General features: G+C 48.2%; 1 protein-coding gene across 4 annotated transcripts in view; it reads right to left on the bottom strand.

The window, feature by feature from the left end:
- Positions 1–19,558, bottom strand: part of ARHGAP19 (Rho GTPase activating protein 19) — a 49,285-nt gene that overhangs the window by 19,857 nt on the left and 9,870 nt on the right. For 2 of the 4 annotated variants that reach the window (XM_039482785.1, XM_039482783.1), the window contains 2 exons: positions 12,975–13,223; positions 1,808–2,073 (listed from right to left, as the gene is read on the bottom strand). The exons of 1 other annotated variant lie outside the window; for it this stretch is intronic. In XM_039482785.1, coding sequence (XP_039338719.1) covers positions 1,808–2,073; positions 12,975–13,063 — 355 coding nt within the window. In that variant the 5' untranslated portion in view covers positions 13,064–13,223. Of the gene's footprint in view, positions 1–1,807; positions 2,074–12,974; positions 13,224–19,558 lie in introns of those variants that run through there. One more of the 4 variants, XM_039482784.1, reaches the window with a different exon arrangement.

The raw sequence follows: 19,558 nt of genomic DNA, 5'->3' as shown, positions 1-19,558 counted from the left end.
TCAGTGCCCTTACAAACAGATGTTTCTAACCACAGGCTGCCTGGTTGCCCTTCAGCCTGGCTCCCCCCTTCGATCAGCGCTTCAGTCGCTTGGTGGTGGTGTCTGTAGATGGAGGTGGAAGAGAGAGGAAGAGCCTGGCAAACGTCTCTCCTTTTTATCATGTTCTTTCTTCAATCTCGGCTTTGCCCCCGCCCCCCTTTCAGGGTCAGGTGAGCATCACCTCATCATAGCCCATAACTGACCAATAGCTCAGTGGTTTGAGCACTGGCCTGCTAAACCCAGGGTTGTGAGTTCAATCCTTCAGGAGGCCACTTAGGGATCTGGGGCAAAAATTGGTCCTGCTAGTGAAGGCAGGGGCTGGACTCGCTGACCTTTCAAGGTCCCTTCCAGCTCTAGGCGATAGGGAAGGGGGGTGACTCCCTCCAGAGTCCAACAGATCCTTTGTTGCTGCCTAGGGGCTAGTCTGCCATGGCAGCGCTTTATCATGCCGTGTGTGGTTGCAGCTCCCAGCGCTCTAAAAAAACCATCTCAACAAGGGGCGTAGCTCCCAGCGCTGGGGCACTGTTTACACTGGTGCTTTACAGCTCTGCAACTTGCTGCCCTCAGGGGGGTGTTTTTTCACACCCTTGAGCAAGAAAGATGCAGCGCTGTAAAGTGCCAATGTAGACAAGCCCTAGGCCAGTGTCCTTTGTTCCTGTGAGGCTGGGCTGGGTTTGCCCGTACATGCCCTGATGAGGTGTGAACTGCCTCTCTGCTCCTGGAGAGTTTTGCCTGGGCTTGTTTTAAGCCAGGAGGATATATTTTCAGCCTCGTAACTTTATATATGAAATTACAACCTATAACATTACTAACACATTGCCGTAACAACAATTACTATAACAACAATGCTCAGTGCATCACAAGCCTTCCGAAGACACCCGACCTGAAAACCTTTGCACTGGACACCACACAATCATATTATGAAGATGAACATGGGGGTGCAGGGTATTCCCCCGAGGTCCACAACGTCACACTGGTCCTCTGGCTTTCTATTTTCTCAGCCTTTAGTAATGCCTGGTTGTTAATATGAAAGGCCTCCTGCGCCTGGGAAACTAAACCAAGGAGAACTCTGCAAGTTCTGAACGGAAGCTCAGAACCCTGAGAGGCAGAAGGAAGGCGCTTGGACCCCTTCAATTTGACTGATTGCGTAGACCTGCCCAAGTCTGATATAACCCATCCAGTTAGAGACTGACCTCGTTCATTCTCAGCCTGCCAGCTCTTCAGGGCAGGGAGCACGTCTTCCCACGTTTGTACGGACTCTGGCACAAGGGGGCTGCCTTCTCACGGGGGCTTGGGGAAGCAACAGGAATCTGAATACTCAATAAGACGACTTCCCCAAGGCAGGCTGCTGCTTTGGGAAGGACGAGAACAGATGCAGCGATCTCCCTGCAGCTACCCCTGGGGTCAGACACCACAAATCAAGCAGAAACAAAAGAAAGGGCGACCTTGTATTCACTGACTGCTAATTAGATGCACTCTTGGTTTGGCTCCTTCCTTCAGGCTAGGGTCCCTAGTCTGGGATTACTGTCCCAGGGTGCCAGGCAATGAATGAACACAGAGAGACAGGCCCCGTCCTGAAGAGCTTACAATCTAAACAGAAGAGGTGACACAACAGCTGGATGCAACAAGGAGCACATGCAACGTGCCTGGCTCCCAAGAATGCTTAGAGAGAGTGTGGTACGTGGTATAGCTAATGGAATCTGATTCAGGACCTCGGTGGTCCACACCAGACTATGGCGACAGCTGCCAGGCAGAGCACAGTGCCTACCTTTACGCTTCAGAGACATCAGGGACCGAAAAAATCCAGAGGCTGTGCCAATGCCACCAGGCAGCTTGGGGTCCTCCTCCCCCATCAGCTGGGCCAACTCTGCTCCCGGCAGGTCGATGAGCCTGGTGATGTTGCTGACCACCAGCTCTGTGAAGACTTCGGGCTTCTCATGCCGCAACTTCTCCACAAAGAAGTCAGGGTTGAAGATGACTGTTTGTCCACGGAGGGAGGAGTCATTGCAGATGACAAACCTGCAGATGGCATCACTGGGAAATAGAAGGAGACAGGTTGTAAAACATTTCTTCCAGAATTCACTCGTACAGCCAGTGTCCCCCCAAATCCCAGATCAAGGCCTCTGGAGCAACCTTACTCTGGAAAAGACATCTACTCGCACTGGAGGTGCCAGTGTGTTCTTCAGAACCACTCCTGTCCCATGCTTGCTATGAATCAACAGCATGCGTAGCTTCAGCAGAGCTGGGACAACAGCTCTTCTCGGTTTTGTTTTTTAACATTATAATTAACAACTGTACCCAAGACAAGATGCACAAAACAGTACAACTGTCTCACAACTCTGTCTAATAAACCTTGCCAGCAAGATTTCAGATCACTAAATCTCAGAGAGAGGGGAAAAGACCCCAAAGCAGCTATTTTAATCATTAACCAAACTTTAAACCTGAAGGCTCTAGTCACACTAGCAGAGCAACTATTACTTGTGTGACAGTCAGCATCCAGACAAATATCCAGACTTTCCTCTAGCTCTCACAAAGCTTCAAAATGGTAGCACAGCACCAAATGTGCGCAGACATTTAACTCCCCAGTGGGGAGTGTTAAACACCACCGGCCCTATGCCCTCTCAGTTCCTTCTTGCTGACAACCCCGACAGAGGGGCAAGAGAGTGGGTAATGGAATGGACATGAGCAACACATCTCGAACAACAGTTATAAAAGGTAGGTAACCGTTTTTTCTTCGAGAGCTTGCTCATGTTGATTCCATTTTAGGCAACTCACAAGCAGCATCAACAGAGGTGGGCTCAGAGTTCACAGGCTTGCAGCTCTGCCAAAGCTAGCGTCGACTCGAGCTTGCTGGGTCAGTGCATAATGAGACGCGAATGTGTGGACGGACAACCAGGTAGCGTCTCGACAGATCTCTTGGCTCGGTACCTGTGCCAGGAAGGCTGCCAATGATGCCTGTGCCCTAGTTGAGCGTGCCGTTACTATCGCTGGCGGATGCAAGCTGGAACTCGTGATCCAGGATGAGATCCTCTGAGCAGGCACTGGGCAACCCTTCATCTTGTCTGCCACTGCAATGAACAACTGCATTGACTTATGAAATGGCTTTGTTCTATCTATGTAGAAGGCCAGCACCCTCCGGATGTCCAGAGTGTGTAGCCTGCATTCCTCATCTGATGCATGAGGCTTTGGAATTAAGACTGGTAAGTATATGTCCTGGCCAGTATGAAATTGGGAAATTACCTTGGTCAGAAACGCCAGGTGCGGGCACAGCTGAACCTTGTCCTTGTAGAAGACCATACAGCAGGGGTCCCCAACGTGGTGCCCTCAGGCGTGCACCTGCATCCTGGCCGGCGGTCGAGCATCTGCTGAAATGCCGCCGAAATTCGGAGGCATTTCGGCAGCGCCACCTCTGGATGACGCCGCTTGCCGCCGACAAGCAGCATCATCCAGAGGCGTCGCCGCCGAATTTCAGCGGCATTTCAGTGGATGCTCGACCACCGCCACGGTCCTTTGTCTGGCACCCGCCAGACGGAAAAGGTTGAGGACCACTGCCATACAGGGTGGCTCCGAGGCGAGGACCCTGATCTCAGACACCATACGGGCCGACATTATCGTGACCAGGAATGAAACCTTCCAGGAGAGAAGCAGGAGAGAGCAGGAAGCCAAAGGCTCAAAGGGAGATCCCATGAGCCTTGACAGCACAAGATTCAGGCTGTGAAGATAGAGACACTACAGACCCTTCAAAAACCACGCTGTCATATGGTGGGCGAAGATAGACCTGCCTTGGAATGGAGAATGGAACGCTGAAATGGCACCCAGGTGGACCTTGATCGAAGAGAGGGACAAGCCTTGGAGCTTGAGGTGCAGCAAATAATCCAGGATATCCTGCAGCGGGGCCTCCGAGGCCCGAATACGCCACTCCAAGGTCCAACATGTGAACCTTTTCCACGTCTCCAGATAGGTTGCCCTGGTGGAGGGTTTCCTGATGCCTAGCAAGACCTGCTGAACACGGGTCGAGCGTGCCCTTTCGTCCATGCTTAGCCATGCAGTCCGCCAAGCCGTCAAGTGCAGTGCTGCCAGGTTTGGGTGCAACAGACTGACGTGGTTCTGGGACAGCAGATCCGGCCAAAGTGGCAGTTGTAGCGGGGCAGCTGCCGAAGTGGGTATTCACCCACGAAAGCTCATGCTCCAATACGTCTGTTAGTCTATAAGGTGCCACAGGCCTCTTTGCCGCTTTTACAGATCCAGACTAACACGGCTACCCCTCTGATACTGAACTATGAACATGTAACAGCTACTGAACACTAACTACTAAAGAATGAACTATTTACAAGGCCCAAAGGCACGAAGTCCGAAGACGAAAACTGCTAGCCCTTGCTAAGCAAGGAAAGGCGCTCTGACTAACCACCATGGGCAGTAAGAAAGAACTGAGAGGGCATAGGGCTGGCGGGCCGGATATACTGGCGCATGAGCATGGCACTCAAGGGGGCATCACAGCAGGCCCTACGAATACTACTAGAGGCAAAAATCTCCGATGACTGCACACACCTAGAATGGAATCGACATGAGCAAGCACTCGAAGGAGGACTGTGGTGTCATTTCTAGGATACGTGACCAGAATAAGTGACAAGAGAATCATAGAAGATTAGGGTTGGAAGGGACCTCAGGAGGTATCTAGTCCAACCCCCTGCTCAAAGCAGGACCAATCCCCACTTGGGACTTGGGACTTCGACTCCACAGTGGAAAACACTTGCTGGAATCACTGTAAACCGCGGACTTGCAGCCAGCACTCTGCAATTTGTGCTGAGTGAGAATCCCAACAGAAACCCTCTCTGCTGTCACTACTGCACAGGCGTGATGAGAGCTATTTTGAGAGAATAGTGGAGACTGAAAGGATACAAGGCAGATGAGACTGGCAGAATCATCTCAGAGTAACAAGCTGTAAGGAGTTCACAGCTGCATCCTGTAGGGTAGCATAGGCAGCATGCTACTGATTCCAGTATCACCTGATGGGTTTCTCAGATGTTTGTTGCACCTGAGGACTTAAGACCAAGATGGAGCAATTCAGTACCAACTGCCAAAGACACCTGCTGATTGATCTCCCCATACTCACAATGTTACAAGAGTTTAAAACCACACACAAGTGCCAATTCTTCCCAACAATGTGGAGCCAGAGCTCTGTCCTGAAATCCGTAACAACCCACTTTGATCCAACACAAGTCCTCCTACTGACTGAAGAGTTACAAAGAGATCTCACAAAACTAGGTGACTGGGCAACAAAACGGCAGAGGAAATTCAGTGTTGATAAATGCAAAGTAATGCACATTGGAAAACATAATCCCAACTATACATACAAAATGGTAGGATCTAAATTAGCTGTTACCACTTAAGAAAGAGATCTTGGAATCATCATGGATTGTTCTCTGAAAACATCTACTCAATGTGCAGCGGCAGTCAAAAAAGCTAAGAGAATGGTAGGAACCATTAGGAAAAAAGATAGATAATAAGACAGAAAATGTCACAATGCCACTATATAAATCCATGGTATACCCACATCTTGAATACTGCATGCAGTTCTGGTCACCCCATCTCAAAACATATATTAGAATTGGAAAAAGTACAGAGAAAGGCAACAAAAATGATCAGGGTATGGAACAGCTTCCATAGGAGGAGAGATTAAAAAGATTGGGACTGTTAAGTTTGGAAAAGAGAGGATTGAGGGGGGATATGATAGTGGTCTATAAAATCATGAATGAGGTGGAGAAAATGTGTTATTTACCCCTTCACATAACACAAGAACTGGGAATCAACCAATGAAATTAATAGGCAGCAGGTTTAAAGACAAACATAAGGAAGTACTTCTTCACACCACACAGTCAACCTGGGGAACTCATTACCAAGGGATGTTAAACACCAAAAGTGTAAGTGGGTTCACAAAAGAATTAGATAAGTTAATGGAGGATTGATCCATCAATTGCTATTAGCCAAGATGGTCAGGGATGCAAACCCACGCTCTGGGTGTCCTCAAACCTCTGGCTACCAGAAGATGGGACTGGATGACAGGGGATACATAATTCAAATGTCTTGTTTTGTTCATGCCCTCTGAAGCGTCTGGCACTAGCCACTGTTGGAAGACAGGATGTTGGGCTAACTGGACCATTGATCTGACCCAGTCCAGCCATCCTTATGAGATGGTTTCATGTTTAGACCCAGCTACCCTGCCTGCAATGACCCTTGCTCTGTTATTCGCTCACTAGCAGTTTTTGTTCCCCACACAGTAGATATGCAAATACTTTCTAACAGCTACATCAAGCAGCACAAACTATCTGCTCCCTCCACTGCTAATTACATCTCTAGATTCGCAAAGAGAAAACCCACTGCGCTAAAATCAAATCTCTCCAACCTAGAGCAACCGACAGGATCACTAGGCATGTTCCAGAGGTTAGTTTCAGTAAATTCAATAATCCCTAATGCAAAAACAGATAGAAAACCAAATCTCTTACATGAATGCCGAGAGCTTTTGGAGAGGCATTGGGAAGCAAAGACACTGAGAAAAGAACTTGCTCCTTGTTTCCAACAACAAAGACACCCGCCTGCCCCAGCACAGCCTATGCAAATTCCACGCATGCTACAAGACACAAGGGTGCATTATTGGGTCCGAAGGGCCCCCTTGGCACACACTGGGCATCAGCCGTCACACAGAGACAAAAGTGAAAAGAAAAGCTGGACAAACTGATTATGTCACTTCCCAAAGGTCAGTGTAGCTGGAGTCTCATAGCAAACAATTCCATCTGCATGGAAACCAGGGATATGAATTAGGGACACTTTGGGCTTAAGTAATCTAACTAACAGGAACCTACCAAATGGGCCCCAGTTTAACTCATCTACACGACAAGTGAAGCCATGTCACTAGGGTCCCTGTCTGGGTTGAAGCATGGTTCCATTTTGTCGTGATTACAGAGCCGTCACCATGTCTCTCAATCACGCTAAAGCCATATCCTTGGACCAGTGGTGGGCATCCTGCACGCCGCATGCAGCCCGTCAGGGTCATCTGCAGGTGGGGACGAGACAGTTTGTTTACATTGGCCGTCCGCAGGCACGGCCGCCCGCAACTCCAAGTGGCCGCAGTTCGCCCCTTACAAATGTAGATTTTTTTTTGTTACATAACTGCTCTCAAAAACAAAACAATGTAAAACTTTAGAGCCTACAAATCCACTCAGTCCTACTTCTTGTTCTGCTAATCGCTAAGACAAACAAGTTTGCTTACATTTACGTGAGATAATGCTGCCCTCTTCTTATTTACAATGTCACCAGAGGGTGAGAACAGGCATTTGCATGGCACTTTCGTAGCTGGCATTGCAAGGTATTCATGTGCCAGATACACTAAACATTCAGTAGGCCCCTTCATGCTTTGGCCACCATTCCAGAGGACATGCTTCCATGCTGACGACACGTTAACTCTGTTAATTCAATATTAATTTTATTAATAACATTAATGCCAAAGGTAAATTATAGAGTAATTTCTAATGTCTCCATAATAAATGTTCATTAGGGCTTCCCTAATCCTTTCTTAAATAGAGGAGATATATGTAGGTACCAAAGGACTAGAAGATAATGTACTTCACATCATTTCACTACAGGTTCCTCCATTTTTTTTTTGGTCCCTCTTCCCCACCCCCCAAAATCTGGGATGAATCCTGTATGACCCTGGAACTTTGTCTCCGGACATTCTCATTCCTTGATTTTTGTTCTGGCACAATCTCAGTTTTCTGAGATATTTCCTCTTCCTCCCTGAAAAATATGCCTTTGTGGCATCTGTGTCCCCATCTTCCTTTGTGAGGACCCAGGCAAAGAATCCATTACATTTTTCTATTTAGTACTGTCTGCGTCTCCCTCAACCTTTGATATCTCCTAGTGACCTCACCGTTTCCTTCATTAACCTTTGTCTTCTATGTTCTAAACATTTCTAATTTGTTATTACATGTGGAGTCTTTCTTCCATTTTCTGCCTAATTGTGTCATAAAGGTTAACCCTTTTACTGCTGAATGTTAGGGCGTTCCCACTGTGCAATGACTCTGATGGAACACTGGCACTTCATTAAGAACCTAGGTAGGAGGTACACAGCATAGCACTGGAGATGAACTTTTCCCCATCTGCCAGGTACATCAGAGAGCACTCAAGTGGTTAACTTCCTTCTGGCCCTCCAGCATCCCAGTTTTTACCCCTCCCCCAGCCAGGAGGGTCTGTGCTCCATGCCTTCCATCACTGCTTGCAAATGGTTCCTCTCACTCAGTTCCTGATTTACCCATGTTGATGTTCTGCTCTGGCTTTACATTGTCTGGGCTTGCTTCTAACTTCACAAACAAAGATTTTACACTCATGTAACTCCATTAAGTCAATAGAACTTACTTCTCGTGTATCCCACTATAATGGCAATGCTCAGTTACACATCCCATCTCTTTCCTGGAGACATTTTCCATTCACTTCCTTACTACATTATCCCATTTGTTTGCTTCCCAAACTTTCTTTCCACAAACTCAGTAACCATAGTTTGCTAGTTTAGGTCTCACTTTAGTCCTGATCTTCAAAGACCTCCATAGGACTGACTCAGGCTACACAAGGGATCAACTCATCCTGCATGATTGTGACCTCTGACAACAGCTGCTCTCCACTGAAATAATGGAACTGTTACCCCTAGAGTGAGGCTTGTGTGCCTGATAGCTTTTTCTGCAACTTGTCCCTCACTGTGGAACTCACTCCCAGAAGGTGCTAGGCTCACCATGAATCTTCTGAGTAAAATTAGAGCCCACTGCTTTGTCCAAGCTTTCTCCATAACAACAAAACCACCCCCAACCAAACATTCAAACCTTGGGCTAATTAGGGAGAGGGGAGTGGGAAAGGAGAACAAGCCATTTGTTCCTTTATTGTGTACTTTGATATGATGTAAGGCACTCAGATACCATGGTGATGAGTGGTCTATAAAAGCAGAGATGAAAGAAATCCTAATTACAAACAAGGCAGAAAATAGAAATAACATGTCTGAGCAAATGCCTGTCTCCCCTTTGCTGCTGTTCTGTGAACTGTGTGTAGGTGGGGCACATCCATTCGCCCTGTTTACCCTGGGTATAGCAGGCAGGAAGACTGGGCTTTGTCTGAAGGTTACACACTCTGCGGTGTTGCAGATGAACAGGATTATTGTGTGAAATGCCTTTGAGGGCTTTATTTCTGTGCAGAAATGGGGTCCTGCTTTACATTTGCATTTTGATTAGCAATAACGATACCCAGGCACCTTTGTGTGCGAGGAAGGGTCACTAATAAAGTTACCTTTATAAATTAAAAGGCCTACTGAAGTGCAGGAATAGGAGACTGGAGGCTGTTTCCAGCTGTGTCAGTCAGAGATGGCCAGGCATCCAGGGAAACATGGAACGGGGAACAGAAAATGGAAGAACTGCAGATGGGTTCATAGGAATAGGTAATAGGATACTGCAAGGGTGTTTTGGGAAGGCCTCAAAAATATGCTGTGATGGGGTATGCAAACCCCACACTGGCCAACAAAGGGTTAAGGAGCTGCTCTGGGCTCAGCCAGCCCTGCCCCACATGCAAGAGATGCTCAGGGAGCAGAGCAGCTCAGCTGGGGGTAGGTCTGGAAACAGAGCCCACCTGCAACTCGCAGCCCCTGAGGGAAGGGAGCACCTGCTTGAGAGACCCCCTGGGAGGGAGGCATTTCCTTCACTCTCTCTCACATTAATTCCCCTTGTGTTGTTTATGGACAACGCTGGATCACTAGGCCAGGCTCCACACGAGCGCAAACCGCCACCTATCCCAAAAGCCCAACTGGCCACTCTGAAAGCTGGCACTAGGGGAGTCCCCTCGCAAAGTCCAAGGCCGCACGCAGCCCGTCAGGGTAATCCGCTGGCGGGGCCCGAGACAGTTTGTTTACATTGACCATCCGCAGGCACGGCCGCCTGCCCGCAGCTACACTTCTATGATTCTATAGAGCAGGGGTGGCCAACCTGGGGCTCCAGAGCCACATGCGGCTCCTTGTACAGGCACCGACTCCGGGGCTGGAGCTACAGGCGCCAACTTTCCAATGTGCTGGGGGGGGCTCACTGCTCAACCTCTGGCTCTGCCACAGGCCCGGCCCCCACTCCACCCCTTCCCGCCCCCTCCCCTGGGCCTGCCGTGCCCTCGCTCCTCCCCCTCCAGAACCTCCTGCACACAACCAAACAGCTGATCGGGAGGGGTGGGAAGAGGGGTGGGGGGGTGTGAGGCGCTGGGAGCAGGGGGGAAGCTGATGGGGGGTTGCTGATGTATTTCTGTGGCTCTTTGGCAATGTACACTGGTACATTCTGGCTCCTTCTCCGGCTCAGGTTGGCCACTCCTGCTATAGAATCACTTATTTTTCTATATACATTTAAAATAAAAATATTTAGTAATGTTTACATGGATTATATTTATAAGTTCCTTGGGACAGGAACAAGCTTTCTGTTGTGTCCCCCAGATGCCTTGCACAATGGGGTGCCAATCCCCGACTTGTATTTCTAGAGTCTACCACAATATAAATAATACATTACAATGGAAAATGCTTCCTTGCCCTGCTTTCCTCACATTTATTTAGGATACTCTAATTTAAAAGATAAAATGTTGTACAGGCTTCAGATTTCACCAGTAACTCATCTTAGCCAACACCCAAAAGTTTACAAAGTCCCAGAATTCAGAATATTCAAGTTATTGCTATAATCACTCATAATCAAATTGAGTTTCATCAATTAAAGCAAACAGACCTGACAAGCATCATCGACCACACACTGCTGTGGATCTAGAGACGTAAAGAAAAGTGCCCTTACTTGGGAAAGTCAAATTGTCTGTTGCTTTAATCTGCTCTTTAACTACAACACCACGGGGTATCAACTAACACTGCAATGGCAAGACTGGTTACGGCTGACCTCCGCTATTCAGGTGCTTAGAACTTTCTGAAAGAAATTTACATTTTAGAGTGAAGTTGCTCAGGTTTGGTCTGAGCCCAGAAGTTAATTAGTTCTTGAAAAATGTTAATAAAAGTCCATTTGTCCCCAGGGGGAAAAGGCAGCTGCGTTACATCAATAAAGTCTAAGGAAAAAGACAAAACAAGAACATGGGAGGGAATTGCACAGTGCACTGCACTGCTCCTCCAGCCAGACTGACCAGTGAATAATCTGTTTAATGCTTAATTGCTCCCTTTCTATGTAACCTGATGTAGTTCACACATCACATGCATGTGCTATAATCAGATAATTAAAAACCTTATTGTAACGTAGCCATGCGATGGGGCAAAAATAATGCTACCAGGGGAACCTTAACTCTGACTCCCTAGATTGTTGTGCAATTAAAGTCTCACCCTTCATACCACAGTGGTGCAACATTGTGCATTTAAAAATGAAAAACAACAGCATCAATTTCCTCAGCCTTCAGGGCTGCACAATCTTTGTAACTGGCTCTAATTATTTTTATTTAAAACCCTTAGAAAGGCAGAGCTGGGAGGCAGGCTTGGGCCCAATCCTGCTTTCACAGACATCCATCCAAACATCTCTTTCCATGGAACAGTGGCAGTCGCTCCCTCTCATCGTCTAATTGCAAGCTCAAAATGATGTGGAGACATACTGCCTCCTTCAGAAGGGAGGGGCAGGCAGCCAGGGCACTGGGACATGCATCACACACCAGGACACACATAAGAACCCTGGCTGTTTTCATCAGTCACAGGATTTAATCTCTCACCTTAGAGAGGCCATTCCTCGGAGGAACAGGATTTCCATAGCTTCAGTGCTGGAACCGCTATGAATAATTCAAGTTGTGAATTTTTAAAGAAAATATGGTTTGTTCTAGCACTCTCGGGGTGTGTCTACACTCGTGGTGGCACATTGAGTACAGATACTGCATGCCCAACTAGCACGGGTATAAAGAGCAGTGTAGACAGCGAGGCACGGCTTAGGCAAGTAGGGTGTGCTACATGTCTAAACCCACAGGATAAGTTTATGGAGGGGATGGTATGATGGGATAGCCTAATTTTGGCAATTAATTGATCTTTGACTATTAGTGGTAAATATGCCCAATGGCCTGTGATGGGACACTAGATGGGGTGGGATCTGAGTTACTACAGAGAATTCTTTCCTGGGTGCTGGCTGGTGAGTCTTGCCCACATGCTCAGGGTTTAGCTGATCCCCATATTTGGGGTCAGGAAGAAATTTTCCTCCAGGGCAGATTGGCAGAGGCCCTGGGGTGGGGGTTTCACCTTCCTCTGCAGCATGGGGCACGGGTCACTTGCTGGAGGATTCTCTGCACCTTGACATCTTTAAACCACAAGTTGAGGACTTCAGTAGCTCAGACATAGGTCAGGGGTTTGTTACAGGAGTGGATGGGTGAAAGTCTATGTCCTGCGTTGTGCAGGAGGTCAGACTAGAAGATCATAATGGTCCCTTCTGACCTTAAAGTCTATGAATCTATGAGTCTATACCCTATCCAGCTTTCTACACATCCAAGCAGCGCCTCCCTCATCTGCACTGCTATTTTTAGTAATGTGGTAGTCCGCTACCAGAGCCTGCCATCTCCACCCTGGCAGAGCCTTTCCTCGCTGCAGGGACAGGCTCCGGCAGCTATGTAGACATAGCCTTTGAAAGAAAATGGTGACTGCTCACAGCTCCCCTTCAGGCTCAGAGCTTGGAAACGCTTTCTCATGCAGACAATACAGTATTGTAGGTTTTTCTGCTATAACTATCCTGAAACTACACCTCCACCACTTTGCTTATGCTGGTTTAAGCTACTTCTCATGTGAATAACTGCGTCCACACCATTCTGCACTGCTTCTGAAATAGCCAGTCAGATGTCCCATGGTGTAATGTTCCAGTGCTAGATTCTATGCATTCTGGGATTTTTCTTGCAGTGTATTGTGAGATACCTACCAGAACCTACAGAAATTCTGGCACTCAAACTCCCATGATTCCTTTCTTAGTATCCCATATTTCATCTGGTTTTGGTAGGCCAGCACCATTTTCAAACTTGTCAGACAGCATGGAGGAAGCACTGCTGAGCGCTGCAATCCTGACAGGCATTAATATAAACAGGGTGCTCCAGATGTATTGGCAGTCATGCAGCCAGATGGCTTTGGACGAGTTGGGAGACAGCCATTGCATAATGTTGCGCAGATATTGCTAGAGAAGAAGAAACGAAGTAGTTACTTCTGCATGACATTTTCCTAGAGCAGCTTCACTCCACCCAGCACCAGCTGGTGGGACAGGACATTGCCACAGAACTGGGATGACCACCAATGGGGCAGAACTTCGGGATTTGGAATGCTACTGTCCTTGAGATCTGTGCAGAGCTGAGCTGCAGGACACCAACATGCCAGTTCCCATCAGTATGGAGAAGTGCGTGGCCATCATTCTCTGGACATTAACACACACCCACACCCCACTTGTTATTGACCCCTAGGCTAAACAGTTTGGTGTTGGCAGATCAACTTCTGGGGGTGCTGTCAAGGAGGTTTGCACTGGTGCTAAGAGGGTGCTGCTGCCTTAGTTACAAAGCTGGGAAATGCACAGGAGTTGATCGATTTATATGGTTAGGGTTCCCAGATTATGTAGGGGCTATTGATAGGACCCATATGCCTGTAATTTCCTACCCCTTCAGAAAAGACCAAATACACCACATCGGGCCTGGGCATTCACCAACAGAAAGGGGTATTTCTCCAATGGTGCAGATCACCACGGCAGCTTGATGTCTAGTTGGCTGTGGGTATCAAGAGGAGTGCTCCAGGGGTTGGTCCTGGGGCCAGTTTTGTTCAACATCTTTACTAATGATCTGGATAATGGGATGGATTGCACCCTCAGCAAGTTCACGGATGACACTAAACTGGGGGGAGGGGTACATACGCTGGAGGGTAGGGATAGGGTCCAGAGTGACCTAGACAAATTGGAGGATTGAGCCAAAAGAAATCTGATGAGGTTCAACAAGGACAAGTGCAGAGTCCTGCACTTAGGAAGGAAGAATCCCATGCACTGCTACAGGCTGGGGACCAACTGGCTAAGCAGCAGTTCTGCAGAAAAGGACCTGGGGGTTACAGTGGATGAGAAGCTGGATATGAGTCAGCAGTGTGCCCTTGTTGCTAAGAAGGCTAATGGCATTTTAGGCTGTATAAGTAGGAGCATTGCCAGCAGATCGAGGGAAGTGATTATTCCCCTCTATTCAGCACTGGTGAGGCCACATCTGGAGTAATGCATCCAGTTTTGGGTCCCCCACTACAGAAAGGATGTGGACAAATTGGAGAGTCCAGCGGAGGGCAACAAAAATGATTAAGGGGCTGGGGCACATGACTTATGAGGAGAGGCTGAGGGAACTGGGATTGTTTAGTCTGCAGAAGAGGGGGGATTTGATAGCAGCCTTCAACTACCTGAAGGGGGGTTCCAAAGAGGATGGAGCTCAGCTGTTCTCAGTGGTGGCAGATGACAGAACAAGGAGTAATGGTCTCAAGTTGCAGTGTGGGAGGTCTAGGTTGGATATTAGGAAAAACTATTTCACTAGGAGGGTGGTAAAGCACTGGAATAGGTTACCTAGGGAGGTGGTGGAATCTCCATCTTTATTGGTTTTTAAGGCCCAGCTTGACAAAGCCCTTGCTGGGATGATTTAGTTGGGGTTGGACTAGATGATCTCCTGAGGTCTATTCCAACCCTAATCTTCTATGATTCTATGAACTTCACCAATAATAAAGTGGGGTGGTCTGGAAAGGTCCATGGTACCAGGATCTTTATGAAAAATGGAACTTTGCTTCCATCACCACCAATGCACATTGGTGATGATAGAGATGTGCTTCCTCCAGTCACTGTGACACACCCAACTTACCCTCTGCTTCCCTGGTTTATAAAGCTTTTTAGTGGACACTTTGATAGGAGAAAGGAGCTGTTTGACTCTCCCCTGAGTAGCTGCAGAATGACAATGGAGGGTGCATTTGGAAGACTGAAGGGAAGATGGAGGTGCCTGACATCAAAGGCAGAGGGCACCCGAGAAATATAAGACAAGGCAGGTAAGTGCTATGATTTGCACAATCTCTGTGCAAGTGAGAGAGCCTCCCTAAGGACAGGGGGGCAGAAGGACTTGTGGAATTTTGTGAACACCAGAGAAGCTGCCTCTTCAAAATCCCCCAACTAGTCAGGGAAGTGCTGTGCTCCCACTCTGAGGTGTAGTGGAGGGAAACGAATGTAATGTAACCAAGGACATTAATATGCTTTGTGTAATGACAGTAGTAGGAGTGGATGTTCTTAGGTACAGCAGGACCTAGTTGAATTTCTTTTCAGCCAAGTTGTAATAAAAACCATGTATTGACATTGCAAAAGTTAAAACCAATAGAAAAGGGGCAGACCTGCCCAAAGTGCTGAGAATACATCAATACGGGCACAAAACCACATACATGGCCTTGTACTGCTCTCCCTGCCTTGGGGGCGAGGGGTGTGGAATGGCTTGTCCCTTGGAGTTCAGGGACAGGGGAGTCCCAGTGTCCTTGACAGGGTGCAGAGAGCAACTGTGTTCTCCAGTAGGTTGGTCTGGTTCTATCACATTTGGCATCTTTTCCCGAATGTCCCTTGACCCAGCCATGCAGTCCCTTGACTGCTCCCTGACCTCTCTCCTTCTGAGCCAGGCACGTGGAACCTTCCCTCCACTCCTTTGTCATGCTGGTATGCAGAAACTAGGCAGGCACATGTCCCCTCTCTCGTCCCGTAGACTTTTGCCAGGCATTCAGAGATTGAGAACACTCCTTTCTGCCATGGCTGTGGTGTGTCAGGTGCCAGGAGAACAAACAATACAAGAAGTTGTCCAAGTATGGTTTCTGGGCCAACAGTGATAAAATGTCACTCCTCTGCACCCCAATTTTGGAATTCCCTTCCCAGTCTGGGACATGCTTGGAGACGGTATGAGGTTTTCCACCTTATTTTCTCCCTTCCCCAGGACCTCTGTACCACTGCTAAGTAGGGGGAAAGCAGCAGGTTGGTAATTGTATGGGTACCTCTGCAGGCTATTCTTACATTGGATGATGTTACTCTGAGGCATGTCCCCAAGAGTCAGAGAAGGATGCTGTCTGTTGTTTAAAAACAAAAAACAAATGGACAAACCAGGAAGCTGCCACTTCATCTTGTGTAGAAATGGAAGGAAACCACCGCATCTATAGGAAGCCCTAAAAAGGCCACATTATCTAATTAATTGAATGTATTACCATACCAAGTAGGAGCCTTAGCCCCAGCCAGGACCCCACTGTGCAAGGCACTATACGAACAGGTGAAAACGCAGTATATTTGCCATACATTCTCTCTTATACCTGCTGATGAGCACCAGGACTTTTGCAATGATTGCTCTGAACCCATTTGGCTACAAAGGGACTAACAGTGCTGTGCACTGTAACAAACAAAGGACGATAATCACGTCCTTATGTAGTCACAAATGCCATAGCTCTGTGCTTATGAAATGTCTCATGTGGGCAATTACGAAATGCCTATATAGCCATAGCTAACCAATTTACATCATTCCAGTGTATGTCTGAAGACTTCAGAGCAATGATCAAACTGCGATGCAGAGTATGTTTTTTATTGCTATTTCTCTTTCTGTAGTGGCTGGTACAATAAAAAATAGCCAGCCATGCTTTTTTATTATTATTTTTTTAAATAAAAACCACTGCAGTTCTGCCATCTGGAGTAGGGGAGGGTCTGCTGGGAGGGAGAGGGAGTCGTAAGCAGCACAGGAAGGGGATTCGGGGCCAGCACAGTTGTTCCATGATTGGTGGAGTCAGCATTTCAGGGAAATAATCTTTGTGCATAAACTTGTCAGTGCAGACACTGTTCTGAATCATTAGCGGGCGAGTGACATAAAAGCCCAATGAACAGAGAACTAGGGCCATGTTTCCATCCTCTCACATCTCAATATGCTTTCCTGGCAACAGGTGATGAGGAATCACCTCCAAAGGTGGAGGAGGAGAAGCCATGTACCCCCAATGCTGGAAAGATCACAGACACCACTCCCAGGAGAAAATGTAGGGTAGTGGTGGTTGGAGACTCTCTTCTGAGGGGGACAGAGGCACCTATCTGTTACCCTGACATGGCATCCCGAAAGGTATGCTGCCTGCTAGGGGCCCGTATCAGAGACATGATGGAGGGACTGTCAGTGATCTGGCCCTCTGACTACTACCCCATGCAGGCACTAATGATACTGTGAGGTATGAACCTCAGCAGATCAGAAGTGACTACAGGACTCTGGAAGTAAGAGTGAAGGGGTTGGGAGTGCAAGTGGTGCTCTCTTTGATCCTTCTGGTCAAAGGTAGGGTCCCAAGCAGAGAGATACATCCTGGAGGTGAATGCCTGTCTGCAAGGATGGTGTCTCCAGGAGGGCTTCGGCTTCCTTGACCACGGGATGCTGTTCCAGGAAGAAGGATTGCTAAGCAGATAGGGGGCCCACCTATCGAGGAAGGTGTCACGGAGTCCCCGGGCGATGCTCTGGAACTGCTCCCCACCAAGCCAGGCAGGACTCTGGGGAGCCTCCTCTCCCTTGGAGCAGACTGTCTGCAGGGCAAGAAGCTCACACGGCTTCACCTTTCTGGGTCTCTCCTTGGAGCATTCAGCATCCTCTGCCCCTCCGTGCGCTTCCTACAGTGAGTCCGCCCAGGCGGGGTCCTGGGGAAGCCAGAGGGTGCGCAGTCAGATGTGACTCTCAGCCAGCCAGTAAAACAGAGGTTTATTTGATGACAGGAACACTGTCTAAAACAGAGCTTGTAGGTACAGCGAACGGGACCCTTCAGCCGGGTCCATTTTGGGGGGCAGTGAGTCAGACAACCCCATCTGCCCTCACTTCCCGTGCCCAGCCAGCTCCAGACTGAAAACCCCTCCAGCCCCTCCTTTCTGGCCTTTGTCTCTTTCCCGGGCCAGCAGGGATCATTTGTCTCCAACACCTTCAGTTGGCACCTTGCAGGGGAGGGGCCCAGGCCATCAGTTGCTAGGAGACAGTGTCAGGCATTTAGGTGCACTGGCCCTTTGCTCTGCAGCAACCACACCCCCTGCTCCCACCACCTAGATACTTAAGAACTGCATAGGGGACACTGAGGCACCAACCCAGTATTCAGAGCAAACATTAAGAACATTCCCAGTTCGTCACGGAAGGGGAAGAGCATATTTGGCTACAGCCTGGCTAACCTAGTGAGGAGGGCTTTAAACTAGGTTTGACGGGGGTAGGTGACCAAAGACCACCAGTATATGAAGAACATGGAGACCTGGGAAAAGGTTCGCAATTTGGGCGGGGGGGAGCATGGGCTGTTATAGCAGGGATAAAAGAGAGACAAGACAGAACTCAGGGGGAAATCAAATCAGTATCTTGGATGTCTGTATACTAATGCGAGAAGTATGGGGAATAAGCAGGAAGAACGCGAAATGCCAATAAACAAACACAACTGTGACATACTTGGCATCACAGAGACCTGGTGGGATAATTCATGTGACTGGAATATTGGGATAGAAGGGTACAGCTTGCTCAGGAAGGACAGCCAGGGAAAAAAGGGAGGAGGTGTTGCCTTAGATATTAAAAAGGTTCACACTTGGCCTGAGGTTGAGATTGAAGTAGGAGGGATCATGGTAGGGTCTACTGCAGACCACCTAACCAGGAAGAAGAGGTGGATGAGCTTTTTTTAAACAACTAAGGCTTTGGCTACACTTGCATTTCAAAGCGCTGCCGCGCAGCTCCCGGCGGCAGCTTTGAGCGCTATGCAAGTAGTCCCAGCCCCCAGCTGAGAAAAAAAATCCCAGCGCCCGCCTGTCCCTGTCCTGGGGGTGGGACACAGCAGCAGCGCCGCGCGCCCCGCGCTGGCTTGGCTTTGACTACTACAGCGCTTTGTAAGGCGCGCACGCGCTGCAGTGCAGACACCCTGCTGCAGCGCTGCTGCAGCGCTGCAAATTAAAGCCTAACAAAATCATCCAAAGCACAAGACTTGGTGGTGATGGGGGACGTCAACTCCCCAGACATCTGTTGGGAAAACAACACAGCAGGGCACAGATTCTCCAAGAAGTTCTTGGAATGTATTGGAGACAATTTTTTATTTCAGAAGGTGGAGAAAGCTCCTGGGAGGAGGCTGTTCTAGATCTGATTTTGACAAATAGGGAGGAACTGGCTGAGAATGTGAAAGTGGAAGGCAGGCTGGGTGAAAGTGATCATGAAATGGTAGAGTTCATGATTCTAAGGAATGGTAGGAGGGAGAACAGCACAATAAAGACACTGGAGTTCAAGGCGGCAGACGTCAGCAAACTCAGGGAGTTGGTAGGTCAGATCCCATGGGAAGGAAGTCTAAGGGGAAAAACAATTGACAGGTGGCAGTTTTTCAGAGAGATTATTAAGGGCACAAGAGCAAACTATCCCACTGCGTAGGAAGTATGGCAAGAGACCACCCTGGTTTAACCAAGAGATCTTCAATGATCTAAAAATCAAGAAATTGTCCTACAAAAAGTGGAAACTCGGTCAAATT

Source organism: Mauremys reevesii, linkage group 7 (genome assembly GCF_016161935.1).
Source record: "Mauremys reevesii isolate NIE-2019 linkage group 7, ASM1616193v1, whole genome shotgun sequence".
Lineage (NCBI taxonomy): Eukaryota > Metazoa > Chordata > Testudines > Geoemydidae > Mauremys > Mauremys reevesii.
The sequence above is the reverse complement of the archived record's forward strand: the minus strand, read 5'-3'. Positions and strand labels throughout refer to the sequence as shown.